Source organism: Anarrhichthys ocellatus, unplaced genomic scaffold (assembly GCF_004355925.1).
Source record: "Anarrhichthys ocellatus isolate YVR2014 unplaced genomic scaffold, GSC_Weel_1.0 scaffold7, whole genome shotgun sequence".
Classification (NCBI taxonomy): domain Eukaryota; kingdom Metazoa; phylum Chordata; class Actinopteri; order Perciformes; family Anarhichadidae; genus Anarrhichthys; species Anarrhichthys ocellatus.
Genome location: NW_022280037.1, coordinates 10,408,618 through 10,429,873, shown reverse-complemented (window position 1 = coordinate 10,429,873; position 21,256 = coordinate 10,408,618). Strand labels below are relative to the sequence as shown.

Below are 21,256 nucleotides of genomic sequence, written 5' to 3'. Positions count from 1 at the left end.
TTGATTCCTCTTGTGTAGAGCCAGGCGACAATTCAATATGTCTATTTATCGTCTTTCAATGGAATCATTTGGTGATGAAATCAGTTGTCGTGAAACACAATTACATCGTCTAAATTGATAATAACAAGGACGTACTGACTCAAATTTCTTAGAAAATCTGATTATTTTGCACTATAGTTCTTAATTAGATGAGAAAATAGTCTTTGAAAATACTCAATATGTGAAATACTCTCCATATATTGTTATTGAGATATGAAATAAGACAAAATAACTCAGAAGTAGAAGTAAGTGAATGTGTCGTCTCAAACATGCGGCTTGGTCTCTGCCTGCCAGTAAGACGAGAGACACCAGAGCTGGAATAGCAGCTCCTTGATTCATGCTTTCTGTGGATTTGTCCTTACTCAAAGGAAACCCTGCTCTCATTTCTTCAACTTTTACTTTCCTTACTTTTTATATATATAAAAAAAAAAGAAAGAAAAAAAAATCACATTTACCGGGATTTGTGCAATATTTGATCTTAACTGTCATGTTGTTGACCAAACTGTATATTGTATAAACAAGTGACAAGTTGTTTGAAAGCAACAAAATCACCAATGTCTTCCATTAAGATATGTATAGACTCATGTGCATTAGCTTATTTAGCGGGACTGTGGTGCCAGCACCACAGTAGCCATGCATGACCAGTAGTGACGCTTGCTTCATGAAGAATAGTGAAATCCAATTCTAGACTAAACTGGAGCTCAAAACTGTGGAAACCACTTCCGTAAAGTAGATGACGGTAGATTTACGTACTCAACCTTTTTGATTTAACTACATTTAGATACAGCTTCGCTCTACAATCTTAAATGAATGCAAGGTCTCCTTTTTATTCCACGTTTAGGCTGTGGAATAAGGAGCGTAATAAAACCTATAAAGTATGACACAATCAGGATATGCAAGTGTTAATATAAGTGTTAATTCAAGTTTGTATAGGCGGATATGCTCAATATGAGTACGCTATTTCTAACAGGACTGCTGTAGGATTCTTATTAGGACAAAAGCTTGAGAGATGTCCTAAATTATCTTTATGAACTCTCAAGCACCAAAATAATTCGATAGTAATCATGCGACAGTTAAATAGCTCTCAAAAAAGTCCCAAGTCTCAGCTGTGACATTGATAGAAACCTTTAGAGGAATGTTCTAAAAGAATCGATCTTTAATCTTAGATTTGGATAGAATTGGTTGGGGTCCGACGTTACGTTTCAGTCCTTAGAATTAAGATCTCATCATGACATTGTATTGTACATAATACCTCACAGTTTTGAGATTCAGAGCGAGATATTTTAATCCATACAATTGTATTTGATTATAGTTTTAGAAGCAATAACCTACAATAATGCATGAGTTTAGTGCCAGGGTGTACGTGTTAAAAGGAGTCTCTCTCTTTTTTACACCTCCGGGCGGTAGCTATCTTTTAGTCACTTTCTTTGGGAGCCGTATAATATTTGGCTTTAGAATACAGTATCGCTTGTGAAGGTCTGGGATACTACCTGCAGAACAAAGTGTGTGTGAGGGCAGCTGTAGCATCGTGTTTTACACACTTACATGTTTCTCCGCCTTGTATTCTTTCAACACCAAAACTATAATGTAAACCGATCGGTACATGAGAGATGCTTTGAATTTAAAATCCTTTGTAGCATTTTTACATCCCCCCTCCCCCCTTCCTTTAGAAATGTAGACTTTCAGTAACTCTGTGGCTGCAAAGGACTTACTGAATGAACTTGACACTTGTTTGAAAAGCACTTTCTCTCTATGTACTAACTTGCACTGTCATCACCACCATCCTGTCTTGAATACTGTGTTCTAAAAACCCCGTAATGCTCTTTGTGGGGATTTATAATCGCAATTTATAAACAAGTAGCCGTCTAGCAACATGAATATATGGGGGTTTAAAAACAACAATAATATGCATGATTTAGCGGAATAATGAATGATTTGTATTGCATGCAATAATCCAACTTTGTAATGTGAATGAGTGTAATTAATTATGTTCATATCAGATGTTCTGTGACAAGGTGACAGCCTGGGGACGGTTGTTTGACACAACAGCAAGCGTGCTGAAGTAGCTTTGACCACCACTCGTGGTTTTTACAGAGTAAATTGCACCGAAAAAAGAAGTAACGGAGAGTAGTTTCAAGTGTTTCTGCTCTCTCTCTGTTGTGTCGAACATGACCATGGCAGTACAGCCACAGTGCAGCTGAAATACACTGATCAGCCTTCGTTCCCATGAAGAAAACAACTATACAAAAGCTTATAGGTTAAATGATAAATGACTTATTTTGTTGGTGAACTTGTCCACCGAGGAGGTGGACTGTGTAGAAACTATGCACTCCAGAGGGAGGACATGGGCATGCTTATTACATGTGAGCCTCTTGTCTGGTTTTGTATGAACAAAAAAAAAAAAAAAAAAGAATCTATGAGAAATTCAGCAATAAAATGCAGCATGGTGCCAATTGGAGGGCTGGGTGTTGATGTTTACTTACAGTTTGAGTGCTGTTGTGGAGTGAATGACATAATGTACATCATCAGCAGTAGAGTAGAAATGGTAATGAAAAAAAGCTCATTACCACTCTCAGGCTGTACGCTATGGACCTGGAGGCAACTGGCGTAGCTTAGCATAAAGACTAGCAGCAGGGCCAAACCGCTAGCCTGGCTATTATAAAGTATAACATCTTGGCTACCTGCACCTACAAAGCTCTCGAATTAACAGATTGTGTGTTTATTAAATCCCCTCAAAAGAAGAAATGGGAAATCAAAAGGGAGACAGTGAAATACAAGTGATATAATAGTTGTTGGGAGTTTAGTTTATGAGACAGTTTTTCATATACTGTATATAGTAGATAGTCAGAACCACTAGGCCATTAAAACTAAGTTTCAGGGTAGCTATAAACACTAGATACTAATGGTGGCCGATACATTTACGTTAGTTTTAGAGTGTTTAAACTGCACCACAATAAATCTGCAGACATTGATCCAAACTAATGAATGAGACCCAAAGAGCATTTATGTGTATCACCGAAAATTTTTAATGGAAACAAAACACGGAGAAGAAACAACGACAATTTACAACCCAAACTGGTCTACAAGAGGGACAGAGTAGAGGACACATGGTTGAGGTTGTGTGTGCACACTACTTGATGAATTCACTGCCAACACTCCTGTCAGCCAATCTGCTCTTCATGTGTGACATCTGATCCAACTGTGCTTCAAACTGCTGCCTCACCTGCAACGAAAAAAAAAGACAAATCTTCTTACATACAGTCTGTATAAAATATTGTTTTTTGGCCCAAAGCATCCATCATTCCTGCCTGGATTTACTTTACACAGTAGTCCTTTGACCCACTACAACATGTAGGAAAAGTACAAATTCAAAGGGAACTGGATTTGATGAAATGCTGAGTGCCACTTAATCAAGAGGCTTCCTCAGAACAGCTGGGGCTGATGGGTAATAGCGCAAAATTAGAGCTCATTCTCTTCAAGGGGACAAAATGTGTCTTTTAAAAGGACTCGTTGTTTACAGGTATTTCATTAAAATGCATAAAAATGTCTGGATCAGTAGTATTAGATTGAAGTGAAGCACTGCAGTTGTAGGTACAGGTATAAACAGTATGAGATGTGGTTGTGTCACCTTATTCATGCTTTCTCTGAGAGGCTTCATATCAAATTTCAGTGAGGATGCCGTCACCATCGAGCTGCGGTTGAGGATGTAACTGCGGAGAGAGAAAATACATTCATACCAACAATGTCCATAAAATGAATCGGTGGAAAAAAAACATGAATTGGCTGTTTTGATCCGTAACATGAGCTTTAAAAAAAGCAATTCATGGGATGAGCAACACTCATAAAGCACCCGTTTACTTTAGCCATCTAGACACTGAAGAAGTCAATATGCTCGTGTGCTCACGGAGGCAGCGGAGCTTACCAACTGATGTTTGCTTTGTGGAGGAGAAACATGGAGCGAACCGTGGCCAGACGCCACGGGGCAGAGTGAATGACTTTCCCCACAGCACAGCGGCAGCCGCGACATTTTAGAGAACTGTAGATGCTGAAAGGAAAACCAGTAGGACACAGACAGAAACCGTTAACCTGTAATCACAGTCAACAGCATGAAGAGGTTTTATGTGGGACTACTAGAATTTAGAGCCTTTCAATATTTTAAACCTAAATCTGATATTCCATTATCGTGTATGGGGATGTTATGTTATATGCATTACTTTATTGTTTATATATGTGTGTGTGTGTCCTTCGAAAGGTTGAAGACAACAATGCTCTAAAGATGTATATGCTAATTTATTTCAATAACTTTATGGCGAGTAAGTTTCAGGCAGGAAACATAATAGTAACAAATAGTATTTTTTAAACATTATTTAACTTTCCCCACATGAGTTGGCAACTGACACTGTTTTTTTAAGTATATTTTGGAGCTTGTTTTTCTCACTCACCAACTAGTCATTTCCCCTTTGTGTCCTGACTCCATGGCATCACTGATGACCACATCGTTGGTCACTCCTGAGGGTAGACAAGCAGCAAAGTATTGATTAGTATCGTATTGGGATGAAGCATGTGATAATCAGCGATGTGGGGAGGGTACAGGAGCACATATTAGAAGTCTCACCAGGAAACAAAGTGGCAGAGATAAAGACAAAACTACATTTCTGCAGAATGTAATATGTTTTTGCATCTAAAAGATAAAACAATCATAATAAAATGATTTACTACAAACTAACTTTACTGTTATTTGTAACTTTAGACAACCAGGCCAACCTAGTTAATGTCAACTGAAGCAAACTTACTTATACACACGATGGAGTCCATACATTTAATCTCCCCACAGATGCCGAGGGAGTCCCCCAACACAGCGTGGCATTGCTGACAGTGGAGAGTCATCCGCTGTTTGTGTTCAGCCATCTTTGCTGCGTGTGTACGTTGGATTATAAGGCTCTCGTCAAATTCCATGTCAAAGGAGATTTACAGAGCAAAAGCTAGCTGGCTCGTTGTCCCGCTTGAGAATTTGAACTCGGCTGCAGAAAGCTGGACGTCTCTTCCTCGTATTTTACCCCCTTTGACGTGCTGCAACGTCAGTGTGCTCGATGTAAACACCGCCACCACGTGGAGTAATGTGTAAATGCCGATATACTGGCAAAGAAAATCCGTTTCAACAAAATCAAGTGATTAAAAAAAGCACAATAAAAAGTAAAAATAATATCTGACTTATCTTACGCGTCAAAATTCAAGCGAGAACGTTAACGTACTGAGATAAGTGGCTCAAATGTTACATTACGTTAACAATGGGCGGAACGCCAAAAAAAAAGTATCTTCGCTCTGATTGGCTGCGAGCTACATCCGGTCACGCGCAGGAGCCAATCACACGGCTCCCGCTGCTGTGTTTTGAATCGGAGTACTTTTGAACCGTTAGACAACCACAGCTCGCGGTGCGTGACAAAGTAAACGTGTGTATGCTGATTTCTTCCTCACAAAACGGAATAAACTATCACACCGAGATGGATTTGGACTCCATGAAATATGCAGAGTTGAGGAGCCTCGCTAAGGAGCTCGGGCTCAAAGCGAATATGAAGGTACGTTTACGTAGGTTTACTTATTTCTAAATTAATTCAGAAATACGTGCAGGTTATTTTCCAACTGTGCTAAGCTACGCTAACGGTTACTCTAATTATTCTAATTAGCTAGCTAACGTTTGCATTTGGTGAAATCTACTCAACTAGCTAACATTGTTTTCTTTGAAAACAGGCCGATAAACTCCTGAAAGCGATCAAGCAGCATTATAAACGAGAAAATGACAAGCAGGAGGAAGGACAGGTAACTTCATCATGGCCACTGGTTCTGTTTCACTGCTAAAATCAATTTTAAATCGTGTCCTTTTTTAATTAATACCTGTACCGGTGTATTGTTGTGGTGTTTTCCAGCTACAAGAGACCGATGTTACTACCGTTCAAGAAGACGAAAGTGTGACACAAGACTGTGCTCAGGAAAATAAAGACTCATCTGGCAATGAAGACGTTTTCAGCCGCGCTGTGTTTGTGAACACACGCAGAGGCAAAAGAAACTGTACCAAGAGAAAGAGCTGGGATACTGCAGCAGTGACTGAGAGTGATGCCAGGTCACCTCCAAGTGCTACAGAGGTAGAGATCATCATAACATACTCACTTTTATATATATCAAAAACAATGTCTGCATCCTGGCACGTGTTATTGTGCATGTGTATTCCTCGTTGGCACCATATTCCAAGCTTGGTACTAAGATCCCTATACACAGGGTTGCTTTGCTGTTGTGTCAATGATTTGCATTCAGGATGTTTAAAGACTGAACATCTGTTGTTCCTTTTTAAGGGTGACACTGAAGTGGCTGCATCTAGTCCACCCCGTGGTGCTAAGAAGAGAAAAGTGTCCTCTACCAAGGATTCTGACAAAAGTGAAGCTGAGCCCCCGGCCACAGGCAGTGAGCAGCAGCCCGACATTCAGGATGAAGCACCCCTGCAGAGTGACACAGGTCAGTTGTACAAATGTGTAACTATTGATTTCTTCTGCTTTGAATAGCCTGTTCCTTCTGGAGCCCAATGTGTTGCTGCAGCTGTCTTTCTTCAGATGTGATGAAGTGCTAATCTTTAATTTGACATGCATTTTGAATGTCTGTCCAGAAAAAGCACCCAAAGTGGCCAGAGCCGGTAAAATCCCTCTTTTCCAAGGACGCCAGCAGAAGAACAAGCCGTTGTTGAATCCTGTCACCCCGAGTAAGTTCTTTGTTTGTTGCTCTCTCCCAATCTTCTTTTAAACCAACGATTCAGAGACCACATTACAGTAAGGCAGTGGTTCTCCCACACTAACTAATCAAAATATTTTTTGTAAATTACGTCTCTTTTATAGACTTTAAAAAACTCCACGAGGCACAATTTAACAAGATGGAGTCGATTGACACCTATGTCCAGCGAAAGACCAAACAGATGGAGACTTCCAGAAGTTCAACTAAAAAGCTGAAGGTACTCAAAAGCTTCAAACCCGTTTAGGATGATTTAATCCATACATATTTAAGTTCTGTTTGTGAACTCGGTGTTTTGGTTTGTTTTTTAAATTTATGTTTCATTTTAGAGGCTTTCAGCCAAAACTAAACCGCAGCAAGTTGAGGGCAAAACTCAAGTGGTAGGTATCCTCACCAGCTGCAGCATATAGACCACATCCAGAGTGCAGTGAAGGTGATGGACTGAATTCATGTGTTCTACAGAAGGCGAATCAGAGTCGTGCTTCCATGTTCAGCCCTGTCTCAGTGACCAAGAGACCAGCTGAGGACAGGCGCACGTTGCCCTCGGCCATTAAAGCTCCTCCAAATAAACCTGCAGGGAAGGAAGATGCTCCGTTCAGACCATCTGTCCTTTCCACTCGCAGGATCAATGTTCGGTGAGTCGCTTTCCTTCTCGGCCACTCTCTTATGGAGAAATTGTTTCATAACATTCTTACAAGGAACTTTTCAGGATGTATTGTTTTACAACATTGCGTCAAATGGCCCTTTTACACCCTAATCAACAGAAACATACCCTGTAATTTAGATTACTTTGTAGAGCTCTATTCCACTGACATGAAATGCATCTCTTTGCTATGTGGTGTTCAATGCGACGCTTTAACAGCCACATGTGTTTGCAGGTTCTCAGAAGCCACTCGTGACAACAAGAACAACGGGTCCTCTGTGAAGACGCTGGCACGCAAGACGCTCTGTGTGACCTCCAGCACCCCACAAAAACAGCCCGCTGATGGAGGAAGGCCCAGAAATGCCAAGATTTCAACTTTCTCTGCCCCAAAATCTCCAGGTACCTTTGCCTTTTTAATCCTTGGAAATGGATCTTCATTTGCCAAAATATGTGCGTAAAGTGTGATTTAATTTCTCCATCGCTTAATTCCAAAGGAGCGTTTGTTTTCATCGGCAACACAAGTACTTCAACAACCCCCGGAACACAAAATAAGTCAGGCTTTGATCTGAAAGCCAGTCTTTCTCGTGTCCTCGCCTACAAGCCTCATTCAGGTACAACGCCACGTATTATTTCTGTTTCTCTGAAATATAGTTTCAGTAGACAGACAAATCACAGTTTTTATGTTTCTAGGTAAACTCAAGCCGTTTGGAGACATCCAAGAAAACGCAGCAGCCAACAAGTCACTGATTGGCAACTCTCATCAGAAGAATTACAAACAGACCAAAGTCCAGACACGGTATGTTTAAACTGAAAGCACACACTGGCTGATATAGATTAGTCTCCCATTAGAAATGACTCGTATAACATCAGTCTCTTATCTTATTTTAGGGGGGACAGGAGAGCAAAACATGCCGAAGACCGGAAGCAGAAGAAAGCAAGTATGCTTGGGGCAAGAAGAGGCCTTGTCATGATGTAAAAACATCGTGCTTGTCTGTAGACGTTTTGTACAGCCTGTTTCTCCAGTGTAAATATTTTGACGCTTTCTTTCCTGCAGTCTCTTTTAGTCTGTCAGGAAGCTCTCGTTTTCTGCTTCTATCTAACCTACCAAACCATTTCTTTTAGATTTGACTCATGGTGTAGTGTTAACACCTTATAGCTCTCACTGATGCTTTTTATGTGTTTTTGTAGAGAATCGATATCCTGTTTTGCTGTATTTAAAACTGTAATTTTGTTCTTATAATTTGATGTGCTTTGTTTTTACCTTTTTGGAAAGACCGATAAAAAGAGTCCCTTGTCTGCGTTCTCCATTTTTAAGTTTAAGTTTCTTTTGTGGTTTAGTCTGGATGATGTAAGGAAATCTGTTCCACAAAAAATGTTTAAAAGTCACATGAGATGTATTTTTTTTTATTGTTCATGGTTCTGGTTTTAGATCTGGTTGTTTAACATCTGTTGGAGGAAAATGTGTCTCATACAAGTCTTGGAACAAGATAAACAACTTTTTAATTTTTTTAAAGCAGCAAGATGGTCTCAATTAATGTCTTGTAATAAAATATCATTTTATAACAAGTAACTTCCTCAGGGCTTTTACTTCTGCAGGTGGCACACAGTTACTAAAGTACCCCAGTCCATGTGCTAGAATCCAAATATACAGTGTCTTAAAAAAATAAGTGTTACCAGGAATGATTGTTGGGATGTAACTGATTGTCCCCAAGAAGGTGGTGGACTTGTTTATTGGTAGTTTCAGTATAACCTGGCCATTATTGAATAACCGTTCATCTGCAGTGTTTCAGCAGTTGCTCTCAAATGTCTGGATTTCTCTTGTACACCTCGTAGGCAAACTCCTCAGTGTGAGCATAATCTTTGCAGACCGCAACAAAATCAATCTCCAGCTGGAACGGACCGTCTGCTTTATCCCCCAAGGTAAATCCAATGGTGTTAACCTGCAAATACAAAAAGATGTGGTAAATATAAACTAATCGGCACATGAGGTGAACAAAATGTATTTGAATGATAGTCAAAGGTTGAAAGATATATTCAGGTAATTGTTACTTTGCCTCTCTCTATATTTGATGCCACGTTAGTTTGACTTTAACTCTACCTTGTCCAGCCAGAGAGGATGCTGGTCGTCTTGTATCCTCCCACGATTTGTAAGGAAGAACTTGGAGAAAGGTATCTGTAGATGAGTAACACACTAGGGTTAGAAGGACTGCTTACATTTCATAATAGACAAAAGAAAAAACAAACTGCTTTAACTAAAAGCATAATTGTGGCAACACCATCTCCAAAATCTGTGCGATTTCTTCTGGTACATCAGCATAGATCATGGCACTAGAACCCTCATGATTTTATTTAGCTTTTGCGTACCTTGACATCTTGCCAGTAGGGGCCTCCCCTGGTGTACAGGAAATAATTGTATATGTCATCTTTCTGGTGTGAGAAGTATGTTTCTGTGGCAATATTGATCATCCACGGACGTCCGTCACCGCGTACTCGCAAATGCAGGGTGTTGAAACTGGACAAATCATTGTGCTTTTTTCTATCGAATGAAACCTAGGAGAGACCAAACGTTTTGGGGTTAAGTGCAGGTCCAGAGCAGCTGTATCTGCCAAATAACTGCCACTTCCAGACCGTGGGTGTGGACAGGTTTTCATTGTAATACAAAAGCCAAAAAATGATCAATATAGGATGAGGAGGAGGAACTAGTCAGTATTGGGAATTAATAATGATGGCAGTTGGTAAACAGATTTCTGGCTCCCTGCCAAAGTGGCTAGATCTAGGTACATGCGACATAGAAGATCCACAATTATCAATAAATGTCTAAATATCTGTTTACTTGGAGAAAATGACCTATTAATATAAACATCATGATCCATAATGGTTGGGAAATACTTATGCTTATATTTATGTATGTATTGGGCAAAAGTAGACATATTTAAATGTATTGAGTTGTGATATCGGCCTCTGACGAGACATTTCCAAAGAACGTGTTCAGTATCTTCAATGGTGCAGGATTCTATTATAGTAACTCCCCAACCTCATTAGAAGTGAGTGTATGATTTCTAAACCTGGAAGAAAAAAAACAGCAAGGCACTAACCAGTGATTGCTTTGAGCGCATGGTGCAGTAGCCACTGTAGCGCGTTTCTCCATCCCTTGGAGGTGTAGAGCTCAGAGTCCCATACAGGAAACAGGTATTCATGTTTTTGCCGAGCTTCAAGTAAGCTTCACTTTGGCCTCCTATCTCACGATCTGAGGACACTGTCCACTGGTCCAGGCTCTCTGGGCCTCTGAACTCCCATATCACTCGGTTCTGCTCCAACATGTGCTCAAGGAGGGGTTTGCCCTGTGGACCAACCCAGCGGTCAGAGAACTCCTTCTTCAGCAGTGTGAAATGCTTCTTTATCCCCTCAAAACCCTTTGAGAAGCCAAAGTTAATCGGCTGCCCTGGGAACTTGTCCTCTTTGGGCTGGCCGGGTCGTCTATACTCGCCCTGACTCACAGCTCTTCTGGGCGCAGTGGGAGGAGTGATGGAGGGGAGCAGCAGCTGGTGGCGCTGGATGGAGCTCAGCAGCCTCACTGAGGGGAGACGTGTGATCTTTGGCAGAGACATTTCAGCAGTGATATGGACGGTTCACTGCTGGGATACATCACACAGAAAAATAGTGTCATTACACCCGAGGTTTCAAAGTGGTTATGGATTATCAACGTTAAGTATCTTGAAATTACAAAAGAATAAAATGTAATCAATTATGATTTTAACTAATAAATTGCACTTGCCGTTTCACTTAGACTTTCTACACTAATTCATACACTGATGTCCTCTTGGCATATGTGCTGTATTAGTAGCCTATGTCTTCACATACAGTGCAAACCAGTTTCTGGTAATGATTAAAAATATCTATGTATTTACTGAAACTTTGATGACACTTTAAATCTTTTGCAGTTGTTTTTACTTAATTGTTACATTTACATACATTATATAAATAAATACAAAGTATTTGCTGGTCTGAGCTTAACACATGGCAAAGAGTTTGAGTTAAGATTTGCTCTTATTATATAGGAGAATATAGCAGTTTTTGCATTCTTCATAATGTTGAAACCTCTAGTTAGTACATGAATGAGTGAGACCACATTTTGAGAGCATTTAAAAACATAGCTAACGTTGCAATGAATATGGTCTACATAAACGTTACTCTGAAGAATAACAATGGGATATTGAATAAATGTTTAGTATAATCTGTTTCTACTTACTGTGATCATGCTGTAACAAATGGTGACGGATGGATATTTCCCCGACTTCGGTTCTTGGATTAGTCTGACAAATCCATTACGTTATCTCTTTAAAACACTGTTATGGATTGAAAACATGTATAAACTGGTCGTGTGCTGATCTCATTTACAAATACAAGAACTCAACTCACGGAGCTACAGATTGAAGCTTCAACAGTAAAATGTTGATTTATCGTGGACCTTGAAGATCGCAGTAGTGCACCCAAGATGTATGTCCTGACTGACACACTCACTATCAGTATATAGTTCCATTCTTAGCTAACCGTCAATGTCCTCGTATTCTTTATATCAACTATATCAATAAAGTAATATGATAAGTGTGCAAACATACATATTATTTTTTATTTCTCTGGAAGAGCCATAAACCCCAATTGTAGCTATGATATAAGTGCGAGCGCGCATGCTCAGTACTGCCTTTGTGTGACTGACTGCAGAGCCAACTAGCTCGAGACTAGCAAGCAAACGGCTAGCCTCAAACATTTAGACGCCACAGAGGTAGCTAGCAGGTTAGCTAGTGCAGCTAATCATGGTGAATGTAAAGAAGCGGAAAGGTCGAGTCGTGATTGACTCTGACTCCGAAGACAGTGCTAGCGACGATAATTTAGATCAGGTAGGTGCGCGTTTTTTCCCCAGATTTTGTTACAACAGTTCGCTAATTAGCTAAGTTGTGAGCACTTTGAGGGGAAGCTAACGTGTGCTAACGGACTGTGGTTTGCCTCGCTTGAACAAGCTGAGAGTTGGGCCTGTGTTATTTACAGTCCTCGCTTCCTTTCTTTCTCAGTAAACACCCCTTCTCGATGACAAATAAAAGTGTCTCTCTAAGGTATGCAGGACGGAGGAACGTGTGCGGTTGTTGTTCAAAAAGCAGTGTCTTTGCATTAGCCTGCTAAGTTATGCTAACGTCAAAGGTTACACTCCGAGAGATTCCCTAAACGCAAGCGATCATCATCAACCACCAAAATGCCGCGCCATGGGGCCTTTCACTGATAATCTGCTTGACAACTGCCCGTACACCGTTTGGGGGGGATTTGTTTGTTAGTGTTCAGATTGTGAACGAGAGCGGTAACGTTTGCACACACACTGAAGTCGTAAATGGAGAAGGAGTCGCGCTTGAATTAGCGAGAAGGAAGAACCCAACAACCTTATCTGCCGAATGACGTCATGGGCGCAGAGCTTGTAGGTCTATTTCGGTGTTGTTGTCAAACAAGCTCTTGGCTGAGCGGCGGGAAGGAGCTCTCTGCAGTCTAACGTGTCAGTCTGAGGAGCTGTAATACACGTACAGCTTCAGTATAACTGATCACCATTAAACCCCACATGTGCATTGTACCTGACAGTACACTACCAAAGAGTTCAGCTTAGAGACACAGGTAGTGATAAACAGAAGAGTGTTTCCCTTGGTTGCCCAAATCATCAGTAGGATTTTATTTGTGTGTGTATATGGGCTGGTTAATGTTCTACGATTGTGTTTTGAGATTACATTGATGAAGACAGCTAATGCAGAGCAAATGTTTGCAGTATTTAAAACACTGTCTCTCCCAGTTTTGATTCTGATACTTCGACTTTGCCGATACAAAGAACTGATCCAATACGAGACGAGCTGCAAACCTCTATGCGTTTTTATCTTATGTATCATGAGGCCAGGGGTGTATTTGCAGCTATAAATGGAGTGTTTCTGCCATCAGCCCGCTGCGACTGATGGCAGAAACACTGTATTCTATAATGACATCGACATGTGAATCAGCCACCGATGCGGTCCACTGGATCAGTGCATCCCTACTTTGGGACCATCTCTACGGACTGCAGCGTTTCCACGATCGTACAGCAGAGAAGGAATTCAGCTATTAGCACATACACTTTTGTTATTTAGCTTCACATTCTTGCTTCGGTGTAGGATCTGTCTCAGGGATGAATTCATATATTCATTCTTGTTTGCTCACATGTTGTTTGTTACCGGAGGTTTGTCCCTCTATATGCGTATTACAAACTAGACTAGTCAGTCCTTAAATATAACCAAGGGCCGTGTGCATCTAACCTCTGCATGTGGCTTGAAAAATGAGATCCCAATGCACCTTCCATGCGGTTTGGGTTTATTTTCACCTGTATTTAAGATGTTCACTCAGGATTGGATCCAAGACACATTTTATTAAGTATGAGCAGGGCTTTACTCGCAGGAGGCATTTTCCTCCTTTTTTCCACGGGTGATTATGAGTTTACTGGGTGCTCTTTCTGAACCACATCGCTGCATTCTCATTTTCAGGAGCTCCTGTCTTTGGCAAAGAGGAAGAGGGTTGATTCTGGTGATCAGGAAGAGCCGGTCAGCAAACCTGCAGCTTCTACAGACTCCGAGACATCCGATAGTGACGATGAGGTATGACAGTCGACGGTATTCACTTTTCTGTTTGGGACAGAACAACTTGGACAGCTACAGCTATTTGATGAATCAAACTGAATTTTTCACCCCTTTGTCTAGTGGACCGTGGGTGGCACCAAAGGCAAGAAGAAGGTTAAACCAGGGAAAGGGTCTGACAAGAAGAATGTGACAAAGAAGAAGGTTAATAAAGCAACGGCGTCTGGCAGCTCAAATGGAGACAGCTCAGCTGAGAGCTCTGCACCAGAGGAGGGTACGTCTTCAGCTTTTAATGGGGGGAAAAACTAGAGTCAAGGAACTCGCTGTCAACAAATTGACACACATGTCCTCGGGTTAATGGCGTCTTACATAAAGTGCAAAGCAGAGTGGCGAGACATATTCTGAACTTTAGATTACACACATCACCAGGGTGCCATGTCCACGGGTATCAGGTGGCCTGGATTGGGTGACTCACTCACTCATCCCTTTTATCCGAGCTGGCACGCAATGTAACATCTAAGCTGTTAATTGTATATTTACATTGTCAAGCTATATAGTGGGTCGACGTGTTTATGGAAAACCGGGACAAGTCTTTGAGAAATAGTTCTGGAAACGTGGTCAAAATCCAGAGCAAATATTGAAGATGATTTAAGATATAAATGACAAGAAAAAAATTATCTTTAATTGCTTCCATTCAATTTAATAAAACAACAAAGTAAACAAATACAAATATTTCTTCTAGATCTAGCAGTTAGATTTCAGCTGCTTAGTATCCACTTTTTAAAATGCATGTCTCACGGCTGAGAGTTGTACACAAAGTCTTTTAGGAGACATGTGAAATTGGTGTATGAGGAGCACATTGGGTTAAAATACATCAGTAGAATTCGGTCTGCAATCTGGATAGGAACTGAACTCCGCTGATTGATTTGTATTTGTGCCGATGAATCGCTCTTTATCAGGCGAGGTGTCTGATTCCGAGAGCAACAGCTCATCCTCCAGCTCCGACTCGGACTCCTCTGAGGACGAGGTGTTCCAGGACGGTTACGATGACGACTTGATGGGAGACGCGGAGGACAGAGCTCGCCTGGAGCAGATGACGGAGAAAGAGAGAGAGCAAGAGCTGTTCAACAGAATCGAAAAGAGAGAGGTGCTAAAGAGACGGTGAGTGGGAAAGAATATTACATTTATCTAAAAACAGCATTGGTTCTGCTTTTACTCAAATGTTCCTAAATTAATAAACATGCATGCAATAAGATTAAGGCAGAGTCTGGCACGTTAACATTGACCGCATTATTGAAGACGATGTTTGTTTTTGACAGTTTTGAAATCAAGAAAAAGCTGAAGACGGCAAAGAAGAAGGATAAAGAGGAGAAGAAAAAGAAGCAGGAGGAAGAGCAAGAAAAGAGGAAGCTATCTCAGATTCCAGATACACAAGTGGTGAGTCCAGTTTCAGAGACATTTCTACAATATTAGACAGATATTGTATGACATAAATGTGTTTTACTGTGCTCCACTTCCAAGAATCATGCATAGTAAAAGGTGCTTGGATATCAAAATAGTGCTCAACAGCCTCTGCACAAAACTATTTTGTCAGTATTTTTTTATAGATTCTATTTTGTGTTGATTTTGTTGTTCTTTAAATAAGGTTAAGCTAATGCAGTGGTGGTGTTACACCTTTTCTTTATGCTGAGTGTGTCTGTAATATCCTCCCGTCTCTAGGTTATGTCACACAACAAGGAGAGACGATCCAAACGCGACGAAAAACTTGACAAAAAGTCTCAGGCCATGGAAGAGCTCAAAGCTGAGCGCGAGAAGAAGAAAAACAAAACAGGTTGGTGTGAGTTTTACTTCCTTGTGATTTTTGTGACAGTTCAGTCGGTATCAAAAGATGACATTTCATCTCTTTGGTGAGCAGCGGAACTGTTGGCCAAACGCCAGCCCCTGAAGACCAGCGAGGTTTACTCTGACGATGAGGAGGAAGAGGAGGAAGACGATGACAAATCATCCGTCAAAAGTGACCGGAGTTCCCGTTCATCGTCTTACGATGACGACGAGTGAGTTTTCTTCTGCTCTTATTGACAATAACACGTAACACTTTTCTCTGGATTTTCAAGTAACGTCTTGACGTCTTGTGTTCCGCGAACAGTAAAGAAGAAACTCCACCCAAGTCGCAGCCTGTTTCACTACCCGATGAGCTCAACAGGGTCCGCCTGTCCCGACACAAGCTGGAGCGCTGGTGCCACATGCCCTTCTTTACTAAGACCGTGACCGGCTGCTTTGTGAGGATAGGGATCGGGAACAGCAGCAGCAAACCAGTTTACAGGGTAAGCCTGGGCTCTAGGGAACGTGTTCAATATCAGATGATGTGCTCTTTTATAATGGTGATAGTGAAGAGCCGCAACTCTTCAGAAATGGATTAAATGAAGTCTGATTTGTGACGTTTGATTTAATTTGAGTCCTCCCTTGTTGTTGAAAGGTTGCTGAAATTGTGGACGTGGTAGAGACGGCGAAGGTTTACCAACTTGGAACAACGCGAACAAACAAGGGATTACAGTTAAGGTGGGTATAGTTAATACATATTAAAGTAGGTCATCAAGAATCTTTTCCATCGTCCCTGCTTACCAAAAATGTGACCTTTTTGTTGTCTGTCTTCCTCAGGCATGGCGGTGACACACGGGTGTTCAGGCTCGAGTTTGTATCAAATCAGGAGTTCATGGAAAATGAGTTCATGAAGTGGAAAGAGGCGGTGAGTGTGTTTTTGAAAAAGCAAAAATATGAGATGTTGCATCAGTTTAAGTAGGATCTTGAATTTCTTCCAGAGACACACGATGAGCTGTCTGCTCAGCCTGTGAAGAAGGATTTCAAGTTTGGGGGTTTTGATTTTAGTTTTGTTTTCCAGATGATTGTTGCTGGAATGCAGGTACCAACTCTTGACGAGATCACCAAAAAGGAGCAGTCCATCAAAGAAGCTCTGAACCACAAGTTCAATGACAAAGACATAGAGGATGTAAGTCTTCTTCTCCAGGTGTTAATGGATTTTCTCTGGTCTCATGCATCATGCAGTTGAACAAAAGTATGTTTTGTCTTTACTCGCTGCAGATTGTAAAAGAGAAGGACAGATTCCGAAAAGCGCCACCGAATTATGCCATGAAGAAAACGCAGTTACTCAAAGACAAGGTAAAGGACGGTTTGCTGAAAGCAACTGTCAAAGATTTGTCTGAGAATCTGTAATGACCCTAACTCTTATCTATCAGACTCTTTCTTACTCATTTTTACCCTCATTTTGATTTGAAGGCCATGGCAGAAGAGATAGGAGATGGTGACAGAGTGAAAGCGATCCAGGATGAGCTAAACGAGCTTGAGGAAAGGGCCGAGGCTCTGGACAGACAAAGGACCAAGAGCATCTCTGCCATCAGGTACACAAGCCACAGTTATAACTGTTGTTATGTCTCTTTTTAATAAAACAGGGGCTTCCTGGATTCAGACACATGGTTCTAAACTATTAAAAAAAATGTTTTTCATGGCTGCAAAAGCTTACCTAAAATATTTCATCCTGGGAAGGAAATAATGGAAATTTCAACTTTCATTTAAAATGAAGTCCACAGCATCAACATTCAAACCCTACAATGCGTGGTTATTGTTTATGTCATATTTCTATACACGGTTCTTAACATTATGGAGCCGATCGTGTTTTAACACAGAATTATTTTTTGGTTGTATTTATCATCCAGCTACATCAATCAGAGGAACAGAAGCTGGAACATCGTTGAATCTGAGAAAGCTCTTGTGGTAAGTGTCCTTCATCTAAATGCTGCTTTGACTGTGATGATTTCTGATATTCAGGCTGGGATGGTGAAAGATGTTCAGGAATTGATAAAGGGAAAACTGTGCTTCAAAATACAGAAATGTGAAGTGCCAGAAAATGTATTTGTTTGAAACATCAATATCGCATCCTGTTGACATCCCGTAGTTTCTATTTGAACTGAAGAAGTGCGAGACAACCACTACAACAATGTTACTGAAGGATTGGAGGGGACGGTTCCTTTCTTATTGACAACCCACCAAGATCTGGAAACATTACGCGGATGTTTTTCTAATGTGACAGAGTTCAGATGTGCTGCTGTTAACTTAAGCCCACTAACAGCAGTGTGTGTGGGGAGACAGCAGTCCTGTGTGCCCCATGCTGTAGTAATATAAATCCCCCAAATGTCCCAATAACATTGTGTCGATTTTACTGCAGTTGTTATCATTACAGATCAGTCAGTGTACCAACTGCTGTTAAGATAACCTCATTTGTATTTACTTCTTTATTTTCTCACAGCTTGAAGGACAAAAAAATGCCAAAAACCAACAAATGGACCCTTTCACACGAAGACAGTGCAAACCCACCATGGTGTCTAATGTAAGATTCCTATGATTATTTCATGTAACATGTCCACTATGTACAAACTCATAAACACTGCTGAATCTAATGTTGTTCATCTCTTTTGTTCACCTGCTCGTTTTGGTTCTGCAGGCCAGAGACCCTTCAGTCCACGCAGCTATTCTTGCTCACCTGAACCAGAAGTACGGCTCTGGGTCGGCAACGGACGCTTCTGGCGCTGACATAAACGAACTGGTAAGCAGGAGAAGCAATAAGAGACACTCCCAGTGCGTTCACATAGAAGATGCTTGTGTCCACATTGTTGTTTTGACGGGAAGCTGCGTGCTTGTTGCACCATTTCTGTGCTGATGCTCCGGCTGTGGGGCGTTTCGTTTTTTTGTCAGATTTTGATTTGTTGATTGCAGGAAGATAATGTTTTATTCAAAGTATCTAAATGTCTAATCTTTCCTCTGTTTGTTACATTACAGGGTCAACTAAACTCAAAAGACAAAGATGGCCCCAAGCCGAACACTGACCTTTCAGAGGACTTGTTTAAAGTTCATGATTTTGACGTTAAGATTGACCTACAGGTTCCCAATGCAGGTGAGATTATCTTTTACCAATGCTTTTTTTTATTTTTTACTTGCTCAGCTTGCATGTATATTTTACCAGGGCTGGTAAATATGGAGAATATTACAATATTTTTCACCGTACACCTTGATATTGTGACGATACTGTAGGGTTGACTATTGGTGCTTTCACAAAATATTCACACAATGAGATGTTTGATAAATAATCATCAGTAATGTGGATACATTGACTAGGTGGATAAAGGCAAATAAAAAAAAAAAACAGCTTTAACAATCTGGTAAGTTCAGGAAATTGCGTCATTTTACTGTAATGCATCCTTTAAAACCAGGAAAAGAACTTCTAAGCCGATATCTAGCCTCGTATCATGACATCGATATATTGCCCGGCCCTATGCTTTACTTGGCTGCAGCACAAGGTTGGTTGTGGTATGTTAACCACAGCACTCTAGAAACGAGACGTATCAATATCACCTTTGTGCTCTGCAGAGGCGAAGTCTTTGTCCGTGAGCTCCAACGCGTTGCCAGTGAAGGACGGAGCTCCTCGCAGGTCCCTCAATCTGGAAGACTACAAGAAGAGGAGGGGCCTGATCTGATGTGGTAGTCCGTCATTCAGTGACGGACTACAAGAAGAGGAGGGGCCTGATCTGATGTGGTAGTCCGTCATTCAGTGACCACATTGCATGTGTAATTGACTGTGCAAGAGGGAGCGAGAGAGAGAGTGTGTGTGTGTTTCTGTGTGTGTGTTCGTGTATATGTGTGTGGTTGAGAGAGTGGGTGGGTGTGTGAGTGACTCCCAGAGGATGTATGTTTGAATGTTGATACAGACTGTTTATCTGAACACAGAGGAAATACTGATTGAGCAAAGATAACATTTTTCTCAAAGGATCTCTCGGAGGAAACTTGTCCAGATATTTGTTGTTTTGTTATTTTTGCATTATCACACACAAACTTGTTTATTGAGTTGTGTTTTTTTTATGTATTTAACTTCTTCCCCCCCTTTTTTTGGGATCTTCTGGCGCCCACTCCATTTTTTTTATTTGTTTTTCCTGAAAGGACAAAGCGCTTCATTACCTTGAACAAGGACACTATGCTAGAAGACTTAGATTGTTGAGGTATTTTGAAATGACTGGACTGGATATCTATTGGAGCTGACCAGCTTGACCTCAACAATAGATTTACTGTCCAAAATCTTTTCCCCGCTATATGTGTGATCATCTGCTCTGCCCCTTCCATCCTGATTTTTTTTTAACAGCCTTGTGAGTTTTGTTTTTGTTTTGCGGAGTGTAGATGATCACTATCTCTGATGCGACCGTGGCTCTGGCCCTCCATGACAAATGTGAAACGTTCTGGACATTTATCACTTTTTTTAAGTCTTTGAAACGACTCTATTTCAGAGGAACCCTTTTCTATGACTGGTTATAAAAGTGTTGCTTCCTTTCTGTTATCTCTTTGTTGGTTGTTCATTGGATAACTCTTCCTGCCCTAAACTCCCAGAGCAGATTCTATGTGTTATCGATTGTGTCCATAGTCAGTTCCTGTATTGATGTGGCATGCCATGTAAATATGCATTTTGGAGTGAGTGCGGGAAATAAATAAAGAGGCACTGTTTCATAACGTCTGTGTCAGTTTGTCTATTTTCCAATCTAAAGGTGAGACACGAGCCACCAGCTGAGGTTATTATTTAATCAGATTTGAAACAGACTGAAACAGACTGAAATTACATAATTTCATTTACTATTGTTAGTGCAATTAAGTACCTTGAGTTTAAATTGCTTACCTACATTTTTTACATTAATATATATATATATTTTTTTTTTTTACTTCTGCCATAGAAGTAGATACAGAATAGTATTACACAGTCTTGTTCTCATTGTTGTACTCCATTTAATGGCTCTTGATAGAATAGTTTTTGTTAAAGGGAGAAGTTGGTGAATACAGTATCTGCTTGCTATTAAACAACAAAATATCTAAATACGAAATCTACTTTTCTTCTATTTATATTCACAGTACACAAACGAGCAGGAGGTGGCTGATGTGTTTTGTAAAACTCATTTTTGATCAGGCGTCTCTGAAGGCGCTCTGTTGTGGGGTCCTTCGTTGCAGCGCTTCCTGCTCCACGTATTGAGAAGATCACCAATATCCTCTTTGACAGATATGACATTTGATCGTGTTTCTCCAAACGGCATTTCTCCTCCATGTTCACCAGTTGAAC

General features: G+C 40.7%; 4 protein-coding genes across 5 annotated transcripts; 2 read left to right on the top strand and 2 right to left on the bottom strand.

Moving 5' to 3' along the window:
• Window positions 1-437: 437 nt before the first annotated feature.
• Window positions 438-9,022, top strand: nusap1 (nucleolar and spindle associated protein 1). Its single transcript, XM_031847385.1, has 12 exons — window positions 438-5,615; window positions 5,788-5,856; window positions 5,964-6,179; window positions 6,387-6,546; window positions 6,695-6,787; window positions 6,921-7,033; window positions 7,143-7,193; window positions 7,276-7,448; window positions 7,692-7,855; window positions 7,951-8,067; window positions 8,147-8,252; window positions 8,345-9,022. Exons 1-12 carry the CDS (start codon window positions 5,496-5,498, stop codon window positions 8,430-8,432), a joined length of 1,470 nt encoding a protein of 489 aa, XP_031703245.1. The 5' UTR covers window positions 438-5,495; the 3' UTR covers window positions 8,433-9,022.
• Window positions 2,925-5,316, bottom strand: oip5 (opa interacting protein 5). Its single transcript, XM_031847434.1, has 5 exons — window positions 4,833-5,316; window positions 4,482-4,548; window positions 3,962-4,084; window positions 3,668-3,749; window positions 2,925-3,262 (listed from the first exon to the last, which is right to left on the bottom strand). The coding sequence occupies exons 1-5, from the start codon at window positions 4,993-4,995 to the stop codon at window positions 3,170-3,172; spliced, it is 528 nt and encodes a 175-aa protein (XP_031703294.1). The 5' UTR covers window positions 4,996-5,316; the 3' UTR covers window positions 2,925-3,169.
• Window positions 7,791-12,946, bottom strand: ndufaf1 (NADH:ubiquinone oxidoreductase complex assembly factor 1). Of its 2 annotated transcripts, none has more exons than XM_031847414.1 (5): window positions 11,706-12,946; window positions 10,552-11,088; window positions 9,821-10,006; window positions 9,555-9,629; window positions 7,791-9,396 (listed from the first exon to the last, which is right to left on the bottom strand). In XM_031847414.1, exons 2-5 carry the CDS (start codon window positions 11,062-11,064, stop codon window positions 9,256-9,258), a joined length of 915 nt encoding a protein of 304 aa, XP_031703274.1. In that variant the 5' UTR covers window positions 11,065-11,088; window positions 11,706-12,946; the 3' UTR covers window positions 7,791-9,255. The 2 variants fall into 2 exon arrangements, with proteins under 2 accessions (XP_031703274.1, XP_031703273.1); XM_031847413.1 differs by having other exon boundaries at window positions 10,552-11,091; window positions 11,706-12,945.
• rtf1 (RTF1 homolog, Paf1/RNA polymerase II complex component) lies at window positions 12,158-20,658 on the top strand. The gene is made up of 18 exons (XM_031847360.1): window positions 12,158-12,354; window positions 14,002-14,112; window positions 14,215-14,365; window positions 15,051-15,252; window positions 15,411-15,528; window positions 15,811-15,922; window positions 16,007-16,145; window positions 16,238-16,415; window positions 16,568-16,650; window positions 16,750-16,837; window positions 16,991-17,098; window positions 17,191-17,268; window positions 17,386-17,507; window positions 17,823-17,880; window positions 18,413-18,493; window positions 18,608-18,709; window positions 18,943-19,057; window positions 19,531-20,658. The coding sequence occupies exons 1-18, from the start codon at window positions 12,271-12,273 to the stop codon at window positions 19,635-19,637; spliced, it is 2,037 nt and encodes a 678-aa protein (XP_031703220.1). The 5' UTR covers window positions 12,158-12,270; the 3' UTR covers window positions 19,638-20,658.
• Window positions 20,659-21,256: the final 598 nt, after the last annotated feature.

Coding starts and splice junctions, on each gene's coding strand:
- ndufaf1 (XM_031847414.1), bottom strand. CDS start 11,064: ATGTCTCTGCCAAAGATCACACGTCTCCCCTCAGTGAGGCTGCTGAGC. Junction 9,630..9,820: donor CCTACTGGCAAGATGTCAAG/GTACGCAAAAGC, acceptor ACTCATCTACAG/ATACCTTTCTCCAAGTTCTT. Junction 9,397..9,554: donor ATCCTCTCTGGCTGGACAAG/GTAGAGTTAAAG, acceptor TTGTATTTGCAG/GTTAACACCATTGGATTTAC.
- rtf1 (XM_031847360.1), top strand. CDS start 12,271: ATGGTGAATGTAAAGAAGCGGAAAGGTCGAGTCGTGATTGACTCTGAC. Junction 14,366..15,050: donor GAGCTCTGCACCAGAGGAGG/GTACGTCTTCAG, acceptor GCTCTTTATCAG/GCGAGGTGTCTGATTCCGAG. Junction 18,494..18,607: donor AACCCACCATGGTGTCTAAT/GTAAGATTCCTA, acceptor TTGGTTCTGCAG/GCCAGAGACCCTTCAGTCCA.
- oip5 (XM_031847434.1), bottom strand. CDS start 4,995: ATGGAATTTGACGAGAGCCTTATAATCCAACGTACACACGCAGCAAAG. Junction 4,549..4,832: donor GGACTCCATCGTGTGTATAA/GTAAGTTTGCTT, acceptor GTCTACCCTCAG/GAGTGACCAACGATGTGGTC. Junction 3,263..3,667: donor TCAGAGAAAGCATGAATAAG/GTGACACAACCA, acceptor TTTTCGTTGCAG/GTGAGGCAGCAGTTTGAAGC.
- nusap1 (XM_031847385.1), top strand. CDS start 5,496: ATGCTGATTTCTTCCTCACAAAACGGAATAAACTATCACACCGAGATG. Junction 6,547..6,694: donor ACCCCTGCAGAGTGACACAG/GTCAGTTGTACA, acceptor ATGTCTGTCCAG/AAAAAGCACCCAAAGTGGCC. Junction 7,856..7,950: donor CTCTGCCCCAAAATCTCCAG/GTACCTTTGCCT, acceptor TTAATTCCAAAG/GAGCGTTTGTTTTCATCGGC.